The sequence below is a fragment of the Bos mutus genome, chromosome 20 (assembly GCF_027580195.1).
Source record: "Bos mutus isolate GX-2022 chromosome 20, NWIPB_WYAK_1.1, whole genome shotgun sequence".
NCBI lineage: Eukaryota > Metazoa > Chordata > Mammalia > Artiodactyla > Bovidae > Bos > Bos mutus.
In genome coordinates this window covers 38149492-38164965 of record NC_091636.1, presented here as the reverse complement: position 1 = coordinate 38164965, position 15474 = coordinate 38149492, and the positions used below count along the sequence as shown (strand labels likewise).

At 41.9% G+C, this 15474-nt stretch overlaps 1 protein-coding gene across 2 annotated transcripts in view; it reads left to right on the top strand.

The window, feature by feature from the left end:
- The window catches only part of IL7R (interleukin 7 receptor), a 35731-nt gene extending 20747 nt beyond the window's left edge, over window positions 1–14984 (top strand). The window contains exons 3-8 of one of the 2 annotated variants that reach the window (XM_005904964.2): window positions 210–367; window positions 5739–5896; window positions 7962–8130; window positions 9820–9913; window positions 10829–10904; window positions 11314–14984. In XM_005904964.2, the coding sequence (XP_005905026.1) occupies window positions 210–367; window positions 5739–5896; window positions 7962–8130; window positions 9820–9913; window positions 10829–10904; window positions 11314–11817 (1159 nt within the window). In that variant the 3' untranslated portion in view covers window positions 11818–14984. Of the gene's footprint in view, window positions 1–209; window positions 368–5738; window positions 5897–7961; window positions 8131–9819; window positions 9914–10828; window positions 10909–11313 lie in introns of those variants that run through there. The other variant, XM_070357651.1, reaches the window with a different exon arrangement.
- Window positions 14985–15474: the final 490 nt, after the last annotated feature.

Below are 15474 nucleotides of genomic sequence, written 5' to 3'. Positions count from 1 at the left end.
ATAGACAGGGAGGCCTGGTGTGCTGCAGCCCATGGGGTCACAAAGAGTCAGACATGACTGAGCGACTGAACTGAATTGAACTGAACTCTCAAATGTGGATCTACTCTATGGACAAATTTAAAGCCACACAACTGAAATGTAGAGGTGACGCTATTCCATTCTATACAATGATACTTGAATTAAGACAAATTCCTTTTTTGTTTTTACAGTGGGGCGCTTTTGGATGTAGATTGCCTGAATTTTAATAAACTGCAAGAGAGGTATTTCCTCAAGACAAAGAAATTCTTACTGATTGGAGACAGTAAAATATGTGTGAAGCTTGAAAAAAAGAACATGACTTGCAGAAAAGTGAACATAGTCAAGATAGGTAAGAAGTTGTACATGGGGATATGTTGTCATTTTTCTGATATCTGAAGACAGATAGATATCTGTGTCTAAAGTTTTGGGATGTTAAAAGTGAACAAATCATGAAAACTGTTTACAATAGAAAAGATCAAATTCTCTAATGCACATAATTTTTAAGAGAAATGAAAGTTTGAAGCTGATGTTATTAATTCTTACTGTGAGGGAACTCTGAGGGTCTTCAAATTCAGCTATGGGAAAGGGTGACTGGCACTCACAGCCTGCAGGAAGTGTTCATCTGTTTGAAGTGTCTAGCGGGAGCTGGGCCTCAAGTACTTTACTGACTCACATCCTTTCCTACCTCACTTTACCTTTTCCTGAATTCCTTATAATCTTCTCCCATATGCCTACTATATTCTGAATGTGTTTAGCTAAATTACCAAGTTGTTTTTTTAAGTAAATATACCTTTTTAAAAAAAAAAAAAAGAACTTTTTATTTTTCACTGGAGTATTGCTGATTAACAATGTTGTGATAGTTTCCAGTGAACAGTGAAGGGATTCAGCCATACATAAAAATATGCTTTTTGTGTTAGAATTCTCCAGAGGAAACTGAAACAATAAGATAGAGGGGGGTGGGGAGAGATGAGAAAAATAAATTTATTTTAAGGAATCAACCATCATGGTTGTAGGAGCTGGAAGGTCTAAAGCCTATAGGGTGACCAAGAAGGCTAAAAAATCAAGCAAGAGTGGATATTTCAGAGGACAGGAAAGAGCTGAAATTCCAGAGGGCAGACCAGGAAGTCTTGAAACTCAAGTAGTGATTCTATGTTATATTCTTAGGACAGAATTGCTTCCTCTTCAGGGAATCTCAGTCCTTACTTTTAATGCCTTCATCTGATTGAATAAGGGCTACCAGATCTTAGAGAGTAATCCATTTTATTCAGTCTACTGATTGAAATGTTAGTCATGTCTTTAAAGGAGTTTCCAAGGTGGTGCATGGTAAAGAATCCTCCTGCCAAGCAGAAGACAGGGGTTCAATTCCTGGGTCAGGGAAGATTCCCCAGAGAAGGAAGCGGCAACCCACTCCAGTATTCTTGCCTGGGTAGTCCCATGGATGGAGTGCCATTTCCTTCTCCAGGGGTTCTTCCTGACCTAGGGGTCATACTCATGTCTACTTCATTGGTAGGCAGACTCTTTACCACAAAACCACCTGGAAGCCAAGTTACGTCAGTATTAATTACCAGTTCTCCATTCAGTTACCAAACAAATAAATCAACCTGATAGATTGGGAGTATAGACACAAAATGTTTTTTTCCCATTACTTACAGATTTATGACACTGAGGTGACTAAGGTTCTTCTTCAAAACCTCAGAGATACCCTGGTGGAGGGGAAATGTCTAAGCCAGTTTTGATATGTTGGTGCAATGGAATCCTAACTTCTTGTATTCATTCTGCCTGTGGAAATTGACAAGTGAAACAACACATGTAGGGGGAAACTATTCAAAGTGATTGAAGGGTGCCTTTTTATTTATTTATTTATTTTTGCTGGTTTTAAATACTATGGCTCTGTCTCTCCCTATTTGCAACCCCTCCCTTCACCCTTCTGAAAGAAAATTAAGGTAAGGGAGTAATAGTCATTAGAGACGACAAAGAGAAACTTGGAGCCTAGTTCTCAGCTTTGTACCACTAAGATGGAAGATGGTAATGAGTGAACACAGAAGTTTCATGTGTGAACAAGCATCATGTGAAAAAGCAGAAGTAGAGTAGAAAAGAGGCTGTAGACACAACCAGTGTGAGTGCCTCAGATGGGTGGCATGACTGGGTGTCTCAGTCTGGGACACAAGCAAGCTGCATTTTGGTCATTTGGAGGCTTGGCCTCTATGGATGGATGTTCGGTTTGTGCACAGGGCACTATATCTAAAGGTTCACCACTTACACTGCAAATCCATGTTCAGTCCCGGAGAGCAGGCAGAGAGGGCAGAGACTCTGTCCTGTGCCAGAGTCCTGGAACCCCAGAGGAGAGCCCTTTCCTACAGAAACCTACCCAGCTCATAGGACTCACAGGCCTCTTAGAGCTAGAGCCTATGAACACTCAGGGCACACTCCCAGGCTCCTGATGGCACCCTGTCCCCTGGGAAGCCCCCAAATTTCATATACCCAGCGCTTTTAGAAGTCCACATTCCATGCCACCCAGCAGACAGCAAACCTGACAGGTTGCCTCCTCTGAGGGGCCAGGGCAGAGACAGCATGTGAACCCCACTGGTAGCATGGGTCTGTGAAGGGGTGGTATGAGCACCTCAGGGCTTCAGAAAGCACAGCCAGGCAAGGATGAGTGGTGGTGAAGACATGTCTCCCCGTAGCGTCTTCTTCTGGTTCCTAATGTGACATCTCTTTACTAGAACTGTCATTTAACTAAACTGAAATTGGATGCTTCTGATTACTCCGCAGAGCCCAGCTCCCCAGAAGCCAGCTGCCCTGTCACTTACACTCCCTTCTCTGGGTGTGAGCCCCCAGTAAGTCTGGAGGGACAGTTTTCTATTTCTCCCCTTTTCTTGTCAAGGTAAATTGATATAATAGTTCAGGTTGTGTCAAGAATAAATGAAGTTTTTTAAATGTTGCTTGAGGAATGAACACCTTTTTGCTCAAATGCATCCTTGAGGCTAGAAGCAGACCTGTGTGGGAGAGCCTGAGCAAGCCTGTGGGAGAGAGTGAGGCACAGAAATGAAAGCTAAATGAAGGAGAGCAAGTTCATTTGTATCGATTTTTTTTTTTTAGATTCCACATATAAGTGCTATCACGCATTTGTCTTTCTCTGTTTGACTTACTTCGCTTAGTATGATCATCTCCAGGGCCATCTGTGTTGCCGCAAATGGCATTATTTCACTCTTTTTAATGGCTGAGTAATATTCCATTGTGTATATGTATCACATCTTTATCCATTCATCTGTCAATGGACATTTAGATTGCTTCCATGTCTTGATTATAAACAATGCTGCAATGAACACTGGGGTGTATGTATCCTTTCAAACCAAGCTTTTCTCTGGATGTATGCCCAGGAGTGGGATTGCTGGCTCATATGGTAGCTCTATTTTTAGCTTTTTGAAGGAACCTCCATACTGTTCTCCATACAAATGAACTTATTTACAAAACAGAAAGAGACTCACGGAATGAACTTAGAGAATAGATTTATGGTCACCAGGTGGGAAGTGTGAGGAGGAAGAATAGATTGGGAGGTTGGGATTGACATGTACACACTACTTTATTTAAAATAGATAATCAATAAGGAATTACTGTAAAAAAAATAAATAAAAATTTATTAAAAATAAATCAACTGAAGGAGAGCGAGACTCAGAATGAAACAGATTTAGATTTACACCCTAGCAGACTTGGGTTTGATTCCTGGGCCAGGAAAATCACCTGGAGAAGGGAATGGCTACCCACTCTAGTATTCTTGCCTGAAGAATTCCATGGACAGAGAAGCTGTCTGACGGCTACAATCCATGGAGTTGCAAAAAGTCGGACATGACTCAATGACTAACACTCTCTTTCAACTCATCTGAACTAGGGCCTGGAACTTCTTATTGGAGCTAATTAACCTCTTAGTTTCCTCATCAGTATAGTGGCTTAGGGTATTTCCCAGTGGCTCAGACGGTAAAGCATCTGCCTACAATGCGGGAGACCTGGATTCAATCCCTGGGTCAGGAAGATCCCCTGGAGAAGGAAATGGCAAGCCACTCCAGTACTCTTGCTTGGAAAATCCCATGGATGGAGGAACCTGGTAGGCTACAGTCCATGGGGTCGCAAAGAGTCGGACACGACTGAGCAATAGTGGCTTTGAGTAATCATTGACACGAGATGGTGTAAGTAAACTTGACACTGAGTATGTGTATAATCAACATTGGTCTGTTCTTCTCTCAATTCTTCCATTACTGAGAGGCCTTGGGAGATGGGAATGAGGCAAGGAATTCGGTATCAGAGGTTTTGTTGAGAATGTGACTTTTAATCACTGCCTTGAATGGCAAGAAGGAACTGGCTTGGCTGGTGTCAGGGGGCTGACAGTCTTCTCTGTTGGCCTGTTTCTCTACACCCACTGCCTTTCCTCCTGCTTCCCTTTGGGGTATCTTGCCTTTTTATAGTACCTCTGAGGGTAAAAAAGGGTAAACTTGCTCTTGCACAAGATATCCAAGGGTAAAGAAAGAACCACTTCCTCTTTTTCAGTACGTCTAGGGGAATCAAGGCTGGAAACACTTAGGCAACCACCACTACAAGCAAGTGATTATGACAAGAGAGTTAAACTTCAACATGTGAGCTCATTTAATGGGTCAGTAAGTCAGTCTTAAAGCCCAGCTCACATAGCCTGAAATCCAGCTCAATCTACTGAGTGAAATTGTGATGAACACACACTCTCTCACGAGCAATAAGTTTAGGTTAGATTTTAACCTGTGCAACCCCCAAGCTCTGTCTGAAATCAGCCATTCAAACAAGTAGCTGTCCCATCCCTAGACAACTAACTTCCCAGGCATTGGTGAAAGACCAGCAAAGAGGTCAAGATAGGGAAGCCCCAAGTCAAGGGTGGGAGGTAGCCTGACAGACATGCACTCCTAGGATTTCAGTACCTTTCTCAGAATTTGTTCAACCTGAAATAATACCTCTTCCTCCAACAACATTTCATATCTAATGCCTGTGATCCTAGGCAGGTATGCAGAAGGAAGAAGCCAGAGAGGAACTTAGAGCTAATGCAAACAAGACTGAAGGAGTGGGCAGCCTGAAGTCACACTGAAAGTTATGAGCCAGGACTGGGATGCAAACACCCAGCTTCCATGTAGCTGAGATTAGGTGTATAAGGCCCCCAGTTTCATTGGAATAATGAATACTCAAAGTTCAAATACTCCTGCTTTGGGGTAGTTGGTAATAAGGTCTCTAGTACTCAAAAGGGGAAGAGAATGTGTTTTCATGTAAAATCAGTACCAGCAACTGTAACTAATAAGCCCTAAAACAGATTTCTCCAATGGAGTTTTTTTCTTGCTGATGTGAGAGCCAAAATGGGTGTTTCTAACCTGTGGGAGGTGCTCCTTCAAGCGACATTCAGGATTCCTTCATCCTGTGGCTCCACTCTCTTCCACCTATGATGCCAAGTAGCAGAAGGGGATCCAGCAGGTAGTCATGCATGTGGGGTTTCTGGATCAGGATGGGAGATGGTATACATCACTTCCACCCACATCCTTCACAAGACCACACCCAACTGCAAGGGAGTCATGCTTTGAACCGGGAAGAATAAGAAATGTTTTTTACTGACCCAAGAAAGGAATGTGATTTTCAGAGTAGATGAACTTTAAAATTTTTAATTGTTTCCTTAATTACCCTATAGAATGACCTTATTTCTTTTTCCTTTCCAGTTAAACCTGAGGCTCCTTTTGACGTCAGAGTCGTCTATCGTGAGGGAGCAAATGACTTTGTGGTGACATTTAATACATCACACTTGCAGAAGAAGTATGTGAAAGTATTAATACATGAGGTAGCCTACCGTCAGGAAAAAAATGAAAATAATTGGATGGTATGTAGGTCAACTACATTTATGCATTGTAAAATTTATGCAGATGTGTATAAAAGTATCTTAATAAGTAAGTTATATGTATAGAATAAAGTATATAAAAACTATAAAATACATAAAACTATAAAATAGGAACTTCTTAATGCTATGTATTTTACAATCTCAGAGGTACCTTTACCTGAGAAAGGTCCCTAGAAATTTTATGCTTGAAATGAAACTTTTATTTAAAAAATCTCCCCAAAGTGTAAAAGGTTTAGGCTTCACAAAAACTGAATCTTCTCTGGCGCATTCTTGTCCTAGCTCTCATTTTTTTCCTTGCCCTATTTTTTGTCTTTATAATGTTTCTTAATGATTAACCATTATGGATTGAGACCACATTCATCCTCTCTATTTGGGAGCCTGAAAAAGAATCACATTTAGCACAACTCTCACAGGCAAACCAGGCAAAAAAAATAAAAAGAAAGACAAGTCATCACGTTGTAGCCACGATATGGTTTGATGGAGTTGTGGAAACAGCCTGAAGTAAGTAGGAGAGGAGATGCAATATGTCCTTCAATTTTTTCAAGTCTGAGTTCTTAAATCCTTGAAATAACAGCTTAATTTTCATCCTTTTAAGCTGGAGGGTTACTTAGACTCCATGAGTCGCTGCAGTTGAAATGGTCTGACTGGCTCCACAATCTGTATTGAGGAGAAAATGGAAGAGAATTAGAAGGTCTCAGGGCTTCAGGTTCCTCTGGAGTCACTGGCTTAACTTTCATCCTTTTTGTACCACACTGACAGAAGACAGATAACAGTTGCTTTCTCAGGGGGAAAGAGATCCTACTTATCCATACTATTTTATTTTCTCAGGCCATGATCAGTCTTTTGTGTTTGCAATTTGCTACTATAAACTACTTCCATAAGTGTAATGCCCACCCCAGACCTCCTTCTATCTCCATTGACACAACACACACAAACTAGTAGGAGCCCTTGAGCCTGTCCCCTTCTGGCATTTATCTGAAAATTGCATCAGTGGGAAAGCAGAGAAAGGAATAATTCTGAATAAATGGTACCAGGACGATCAGTTAACTGGGAAAAATTAAGTTTAATGCTTAACTTGCCCCATATAACAAAAAAATTAAAATAGAAGATGATTTAAAGAAATCATGTAAAAGTGAAACTCCAAACAGGCTAAAAAGTTTACGGATAAATGTTTATATAATCCTAAGATGAAGAAGAACATTCTGAGCATAAAAGCAGTAAAAGAAAGCACAACATGGAAACATGCAACTACATAAAAATAAGTGTTTATAAATATCAGCACATACAATAATCAAAATTGTAAAGCAAATTAGAAATTAGGTTTAAATTACCACACATACAACTGACAGATGGTTAGTATTCTTAAAAATATAAAGATGTCTTATAAAATATTGAGAAAAGGACAAGTAAGGATGATAGAAAAATTAGTAAGGAAATTGGAAATGTCTCATGAAATAGGAAATATATAATTTAAATCAGTATAAAAAAACTAACAATCCAATAAATACAAAAGTAAATAACAATGGGCATTACTTCGTCCCCATCAAATTGATAGAGCACTTTTTCCTCTTAAGGATGATAGGCGGTATTGGAAAGACTGTATCTCTGTATTTGTTCATGATGAAAAATTACATCTCTCCAGAGGAAAATGATTCTTGCTCACTAATCTTACCAGTCCCTTTCATCTCTCCTTGGGATACGAAAAGGGAGAGAAAGAAAAAGAAGATACTGGAGTATAGAAAGTAAGGTGGGAGCCTGGGAGTGACTGATACCCAAGTGGGAGAGCCCAACTCACCTGAATAAAGATAGAGACCCATTGCCTCACTGCCCTCCTTGACCACCTGCAGCATCATTTGTGAGCTCACATGCTTGCTCTGCCCCAGTTCTGCTGCTGACCCCACCACATTAGAGCCCTTGTCTAACTAATGTGAGACAGCCTCAAGAGAGTGCCCACATGACATAAGACACTCAGCTCAAAATGATTTGGGAGACATGGCCAGCACCTCTTTTTCCACCTTAAAAATGTAGTGCCTTTTTTGCTCCTCAGCGTGTGAATTTAACCAGTACCAAGCTGACACTCCTACAGAGAAAACTACAACCCAATGCCATGTATGAGATTAAAGTTCGGTCCATCCCTTACGCCAACTATTTTGAAGGCTTCTGGAGTGAATGGAGTCCAAGTTTCCACTTTAGAACTCCGGAGACCAACAGCACAGGTGAGACATGACTAGAACTTGTTCCCCCTGGTATTTTACCTGTCAAAGTGTGTGGGTGACAGTGAGAGCCAGAAACATGAAATGAACCCACAAGTTAGGACTCCCAGAGGGCATTCTTACACTTTCTTTGAAAAATGACTTGCCGTCTTTGCCCCTTTGTGAAGAATGCAGACGGAGTGGGAGTAGGACTGTTAGTAGCTGCTCAGCTGATACAGGCTGTCAGGACTCTACTGTCCCTAGGAGCTCCTGAGAGCCTCTTGTTCTGAACAAAAACACCACCACTGCCTCTAGTTTTACCAGTTCAGACTGGGATCCCAATGCCCCATATCTCTAAGGCCCTTCTAGGGAATACCTTTGCAGATGGCAGATCGGTAGGCTGATGTGGCTTTCCCATGCCTCTTTTTCTAGAAGAATGAAGATATCCCAGGGGTCTAAGAACTGAGAACATCCACAAGAACCAAAGAACACAGCTCAGGCAGACCATTGGGGACCCAAAGCACCCCCCCCATATACCTTCCCTTTGGGGGGTGAGCGGAACTACTCTGCCATACTAGCCTCCTCTCATCACCCTGGGAATTTCTGAAGCCACTGTAGGGAAGAGCATCCCCTTATTATCCCTTGCTTGTAGCTTCTTTCTCATGATGGTGGGAGTCAGGCAGGGGGTGCTTCTATCTTTAATGCTGAGTCCCTTTTAAATTTCAAGAAACAGCTGTTCTGGGCCTGGTCACCTAAGTCAGTGCTGAAACCGTGTACAAGCCCCTGTGTCCTTGTCTTTTGAAGTAAAAGACTGACTCAAGAGTTAACAATTGGCACATGTAAAGATGTAGAAACATAAAATAGCTGTTGGGCTGGGATGTGCATGAACGTTCAGTCATGTCCCACTCTTTGTGAACCTATGGACTGTAACCTGCCAGGTGCCTCTGTCCATAGGATTTTCCAGGCAAGAATACTAGAGTGGGTAGCCATTTCCTCCTCAGGGAATCTTCCCAACACAGGGATTGAACCCATGTCTCCTGCGTTGGCAGGCAGATTCTTTACCACTGAGCCACCTGGGAAGCCGCTGAACTGGTGAACTGGAAACAATTTAGGTTACAAATCCACCACACAGCAGAATTAGCAACTCACAGTTTCCTGAAAGATACAGGTAAAGCCCTGACACACATTCCCAAGTTGTTTTTTAACAGGAAACAGATCTCCACCAGATGAAAACTGCCAACTTCCAGAACATAGATCCTAGACTGATTGGAACCAGAAGGTTGTGATGCTGACTCCCCATTACCTCATCACCAACCAATCAGAAGAATGTCCACAAGCTGATCATGTTCTGCTCTTTGATTACTATAAGACTTCTCATTCTCCCATTCAAGGCAGGTCACATAGTCTTGAGGGCATTAGCCCACTGTGACCCCCTTTGCCTGGCAAAACAATAAAATCTATCTTTTCTAATTCACCCAAAACACTCCGTGTTTCTATTCAGCACCAGTAAACAGAGGCTGAATTTCAGCAACAGTGTCACTTACTGAAGCTAAAATTCCCCCATAAAAGCCAGTACATCATCCTTTTTACTGAAAAGCAACTTTTAAGAAATATTAAATGGGCTCAAGTTATTCAATAAATTCAAAGCATTCTGAAAGTCTTCCCCATCACATGCTTAACAACTACTAACCAAGATCTGTCCTTGCCTTCCAGGGGAGACGGATCCTGTGTTACTAACTATCAGCATTCTGAGCTTCTTCTCTGTGGCTCTGATGGTCACTCTGGCCTGTGTCTTATGGAAAAAAAGGTGAATTTCTTTTACTAATCAAGAGAGTGGTTATGGTTATTTGGGATTTCAGACAGAGCTCTAATCCTGTTTATGGATAAGAAAACTACAAAGGGAAATAAGGTATTTCAGGAATTACAGTGCCCATCCTCATCCTCATGCACTGGTGAATTTCCATAGTTAATTTCACAAGAGGTAAAAATATATAAACTGAACACAAGACAAGCCCTCCCCTCAAACCTTTCTGCTAAAGTGTCCTAAGAGACTAAGAGTCATCCCTCCAGAATGTTTGTGCAAGTGAAGGCACCCTGGGAAAGGCAGATGTTTTTGAAGTCTTCAGCACACAAACTCAAGGCCCTTTTGCCTTCTGCCCCATGAGAAGGCCATACTTGTTTCATCATTTAGACACGACCCATCAGGTTATTAATGTCTTGGCAAGATGTCCTCAGAGTGTCACACATCCCCAAGATACTCCAGTTTGGAAAGTACCAACCTAAAGCAATTTCCCTGGGCAACTTAGAAAATACATCTCTCTTCCACCAAAATCAGCACAGAGGAGTTGCTACCAGTGAAGAGATGAGTAAAATGACAATGCCTATTGTGGAAAATAGATGAGCAGATCATATTTTACTTTCACAGCTACACCATTGCCGAGTCTCATTGTCCCTTTTCTCTGGGGCTCATTCCCAGGGGTATATTGTTCTTGTCTTGTTCACAGAGTAGATCACTGACCACGGTCTCTGGTCCAACCTCTCCATGGACCAATGTGACACTGAGGCCCAGAGAAAGCAGGTCATTTGTTCAAGGTCATCCACATAGTGTGGCAGAGCCAAGGGAAAAAATCTGTTCTTCTGACTGCTAGCTCAGAATAAGTGGGAAGATTCATGTGTCTGCTCCCTACTCCTTCATTTTATTGTCCATGTCCTCTTATTTCAGAATTAAACCTATTATATGGCCCAGTCTCCCTGATCATAAGAAGACTCTGGAACAACTGTGCAAGAAACCAAAAAAAGTGAGTGCTTCTGATACTTCTGTCACTCTGTCAAAAGCATCCCAATAGCCAAGAATGACATTGTAGGATGCGGACAGGCTGAACCTCAGGTGCTGGTCTTTTGTGCATCAGATAACTAGAGTCCCTCAAATGATGCCAACGGCAGGTTTTTGGAAGTAGGAAGCTAAAATGCAATACAAGTCTCAGAATTTCCTGGGCTCCCCCAGGGATGGAGGGCATGGCAAGTGGTCACTTTAGATGCTGAAATGTCACAACACCTCCAGAGGCAGAGGCAGCTAGAACGTGGGTAGTTCTCTGACATTCCCTGTAAACCCTTGTCAGAAAGTTCTTTAGCTCTTTTCCTAAACAGATCATTTGGTGATATATCTGTCTGGTGCAGTCTTAATGTCTTCTCTCTTTTTTGATGCAGAATTTGAATGTGAGTTTCAATCCTGAAAGTTTCCTGGACTGCCAGATTCATAAGGTGGATGGCATTCAAGCTAAAGATGAAGCAGAAGGCTTCCTGCAAGACCCTCTTCCTCCACAGCCAGAAGAGAGTGACAAGCAGAGGTTCAGAGCCGGGATGCAGGGTCCCAGCTGGCCCTCCGAGCAAGCAGGCATTACCCCTAAAATTTTCAGAGGAGAGTCACCATTCAGATGCCTGGCTGGGAATGCCAGTGTGTGTGATGCCCCTGGGCTCCTCTCCTCCAGGTCTCCTAATGGCAGGGAAGGTGGCAAGAGCAGACCTCTAGTGTACCAGGACCTGCTCCTTGGACCTGGAACTACAAACAGCTCCCTGCCCCCTCCGTTTCCATTCCAACCCGGAATCCTGACATTGAACCCTGTTGCCCAGGGGCAGCCCATCCTCACTTCCTTGGGATCAAGTCAAGAAGAAGCCTATGTCACCATGTCCAGCTTCTACCAAAACCAATGAGTTGTAAGAAACCCAAGATCAGAACCATCATGATGAATGAAGATGACTGAGTCCCACTCTCCCCCACAGCACAAACAAACAATTGAATTCGACCCCTCTATGTGGTCACAGGATTCTGAAGCAGCACTTCTGTGGTAGGAGGCAGGAGACAGGGGCATTCTGATTCAGGCAATGCAATGATTCATTTCTTTCAGAAAGGAAAAAAGGGAAAGAGGGAAAGAAAGGATGGAGGAAATGCAGAGAGTTGGGGAGGACAGAAAGGGAGCAAGGGAAGAAAGAGGGAAAGGAGAACAGAATGTTAGATACCATGATCAGGACTCACTATGTCCACAGTCCTGTGCTACTTGCTCTGCACATCTTGTCTCTCTGCATCCTCACAGTAATCCTGGGAGGTGGGCTCAATTAGCATCATTCCCTGCATCACAGATGATGAAACTGTGGCTTAAATTAATCTGTCCATGTTCCCCACTCAGCAAGAGGTAGAATCAAGATTTGCTGCCCAGGAATCTAACTGGAGTCTCTTCCAAGTCATATGCCTTCCTCAGTCAGGGACTGTCCTACTCTCCAGTGCCAAGCTTCACCTAGATCCTGGTCACTCTATAATGTGGTTGTCTCCAACCTCTTTGGCACCAGAAAATGGATTCATGGAAGACAGTTTGTCCAAGGATGATGCAGTGGGGGTGGGAATGGTTTCAGGATGATTCAAGTGCATTGCATTTATTTTGCACTTTATTTCTGTTATGATCACATCAGCTCCACTTCAGATCATCAAGCATTAGATTATGGAGGTCGGGGACCCCTGGTATAATGTATTGTCCAAACTGGGTCACTTTTGCAAGTGAAAAGGAAAGTTGTATGTTATCACTCCAGGACAATAATTGTAAAGTGAAATGTCCCAGGAAAATGGGGACCTATGGTCTCTGGAACTAAAAGAGCTACAAGGAAGATGGTAGGGAGGAATGGTCTCATGATGTATGAAGCACCGCACCTGGCCATGTCTACAAAAAGCTACAAAGCCCATTTTATTCCATTTTTCTTAACAAGTGCTTAAAGGAGAATCAACTAGAAGCCCAGAATTTCTATTGTTACTTACTGTTAGGACCCTCTTGCTCCTCCCACCCAATGGCCTCCCTTGAAAATGGAAGAACCTCTTACTGACTCTGAACACTGGTGTATTTGAGCAATGAGCCAGGGCAAACTCTCCTCTGTGTGTAGAGACTCCCCAACCCAAATACATCTGCTGTCCCCAATTTCTACCAGTATGAACCAGTATGAACGCTGCCAAAAACTTCAGGGAGAAGGAATTACAAGCCCATGCTGCGCATAAGCCAATTGTGGCCATGTTCTTGAAGGTTTAGAGAATATATGATGTGTGTCCTCTTGCATTTCTTGGTCCAGATAAATAATTAGAGACTGTCTCAAGCCAAGACAGCAGAGCACTCAGGGGAGTGCAGTTGATCCCTTTTAACAGATCCCCAGACCACCCCCAACAAACCCTGACACTGGGTGTACACAGACCAAGAAGGACACTGGTCTAAGATCGATGTTGTTGTATGGGAGTTGGTCCTTGTTGTTGTTTACATTTTGCATTTTTTTTTTGTTCTGTTTTCAGTTTGTTTGGGTAGGAGACTAAGTGTTTTTAATTTTTTTTAATTTTTGTGTTGGTTTTATTTTGTGATGTCTCTGAAGGGAGTTTTAAATAGTGGACTAATAGACCTTATCTTTGGCTTAGATCCCTAATGATAATCAGATCAGTGCAGAATTGCGCCTTCCAAGGCCTTTTCTCTGAATCAGTAGTAATGACTATAGTCCCATAATCCCTTAGATTTGCTCAGTGCTTTTGTGATTTTTCAAAACACTTCCATAAGCATTATCCATTTAGTTTTCTTGGTATGTATTTAAGGAAATCTTGCTCTGTGCCAGCCACAGTGATCAAAGACAAGATTGGGACCCTGCCATTAAATATCTAATAAAAGGTAGCTTTAAAAAATGAGTGGTTATAATAACACAAAATGCTGTAATGGAGGCATGTTTAAAGTGCCATGTTGGAAGGCACATTTTCAGGGAAAATGCCACAAGAAGTGGTGCCCATCTGTGTGGAGGAAAAGCAGAATCTGCCTGGCATGTGAGCAGGAGACATTTGCCAACAGGTAGACGTGGGGTCTTTACCTTCTGGAGAAATGTGAACCAAGTCTCAAGGAACAGGTTATCACAGGAAACCTCACAAGCTAGCCCTCTTGCACCTTAGTCACAGAGTTCCTATTTACTTATTATCATTATCTTGCCTTATGTGAAAACTAGTACATGGACAGGACAGGTAAGTTATTCAACCTTACATGTCAAGTCAGGACTGGAAGGTGTAACTTTGTATCCCTCATGTAAATAAATCACCTCTCAAAGAAAGAAAGGGAGAGGTCTCAAGGAAGATCAAGTTCCCTCCAGCTTTAAAATGTTTTAATGTTGTTTGATGTAGATTATCATTTGAATTCAGTGTGTGAATGTCTCTGTTACCAGAGTTATATAAAATCTATGTATCATACTCTTATAATCATAACTGCTGCTAATGCTTGATTATGTACTCAGGGAAAATGTATAATGTAAGATGGCAAATTTGTTCTGACCAACTCCCTTTGGGATTTCATTAAGACAGAAAAACTCCTGGTCAGAGACAGTGTATAAATCAGAGATGTAAACTGTTAGTTCTTACAGCATGAAATGAAAATTGATAATTAGGCAGCAAAATTGGTCAATTAAACAACCATATCTGAAGCTAGAAGACCCTGGCTTATTCGATAGACACTTTACCTTCATTCTGATTTTCAGGGGAATTGGCTTCAGAAAAGTCAGGTATGGCCTGTTTCTGATGTACATACTTGTGTTTTTAGAGCATTTCAAGAGAGACTACAAGACTTGGAACTGGCCAGGAAGATGGTGAGCATATGTGATCAGATAGCTAGAATGATGCAGACTGGATGGCATTTCTGCCAGTCCAGTGGTTTTTCTTTAAAGGTATTCCATAAAATATCCATTGTTCACTACACTGAAAGTCTGTGATTTGACTGTGTACTTCCACATGCATTACAAACATTCTGCAGAGCTGCTAAGTATATTACATGTATCCAATGTGTGTTACAATCATATATTTAATTAAATGCTACAGAATTCTCTATGTCTGCCCTTGTCTTCCTGAAATAGGAATAGAAGGCTAACTAGAATGGGCCACACTTCTCCTCAGCCACTGGAGACACAGCAGGGTCATTTGCTGTCATTTTATGGCCTCGGGTTTTCATAGGAAACTTTTTTCATCAGTTAAGCCATTCATTTGTAAATTAATGAATTAGCAATTTGTTGAGGATCTGCAATAACCTCAAATATGCAGATGACACCACCCTTATGGCAGAAAGTGAAGAGGAACTAAAAAGCCTCTTGATGAAAGTGAAAGAAGAGAGTAAAAAGGTTGGCTTAAAGCTCAACATTCAGAAAATGAAGATCATGGCATCTGGTCCCATCACTTCATGGGAAATAGATGGGGAAACAGTGGAAACAGTGTCAGACTTTACTTTTTTGGTCTCCAAAATCACTGCAGATGGTGACTGCAGCCATGAAATTAAAAGACACTTACTCCTTGGAAGGAAAGTTATGACCAACCTAGATAAC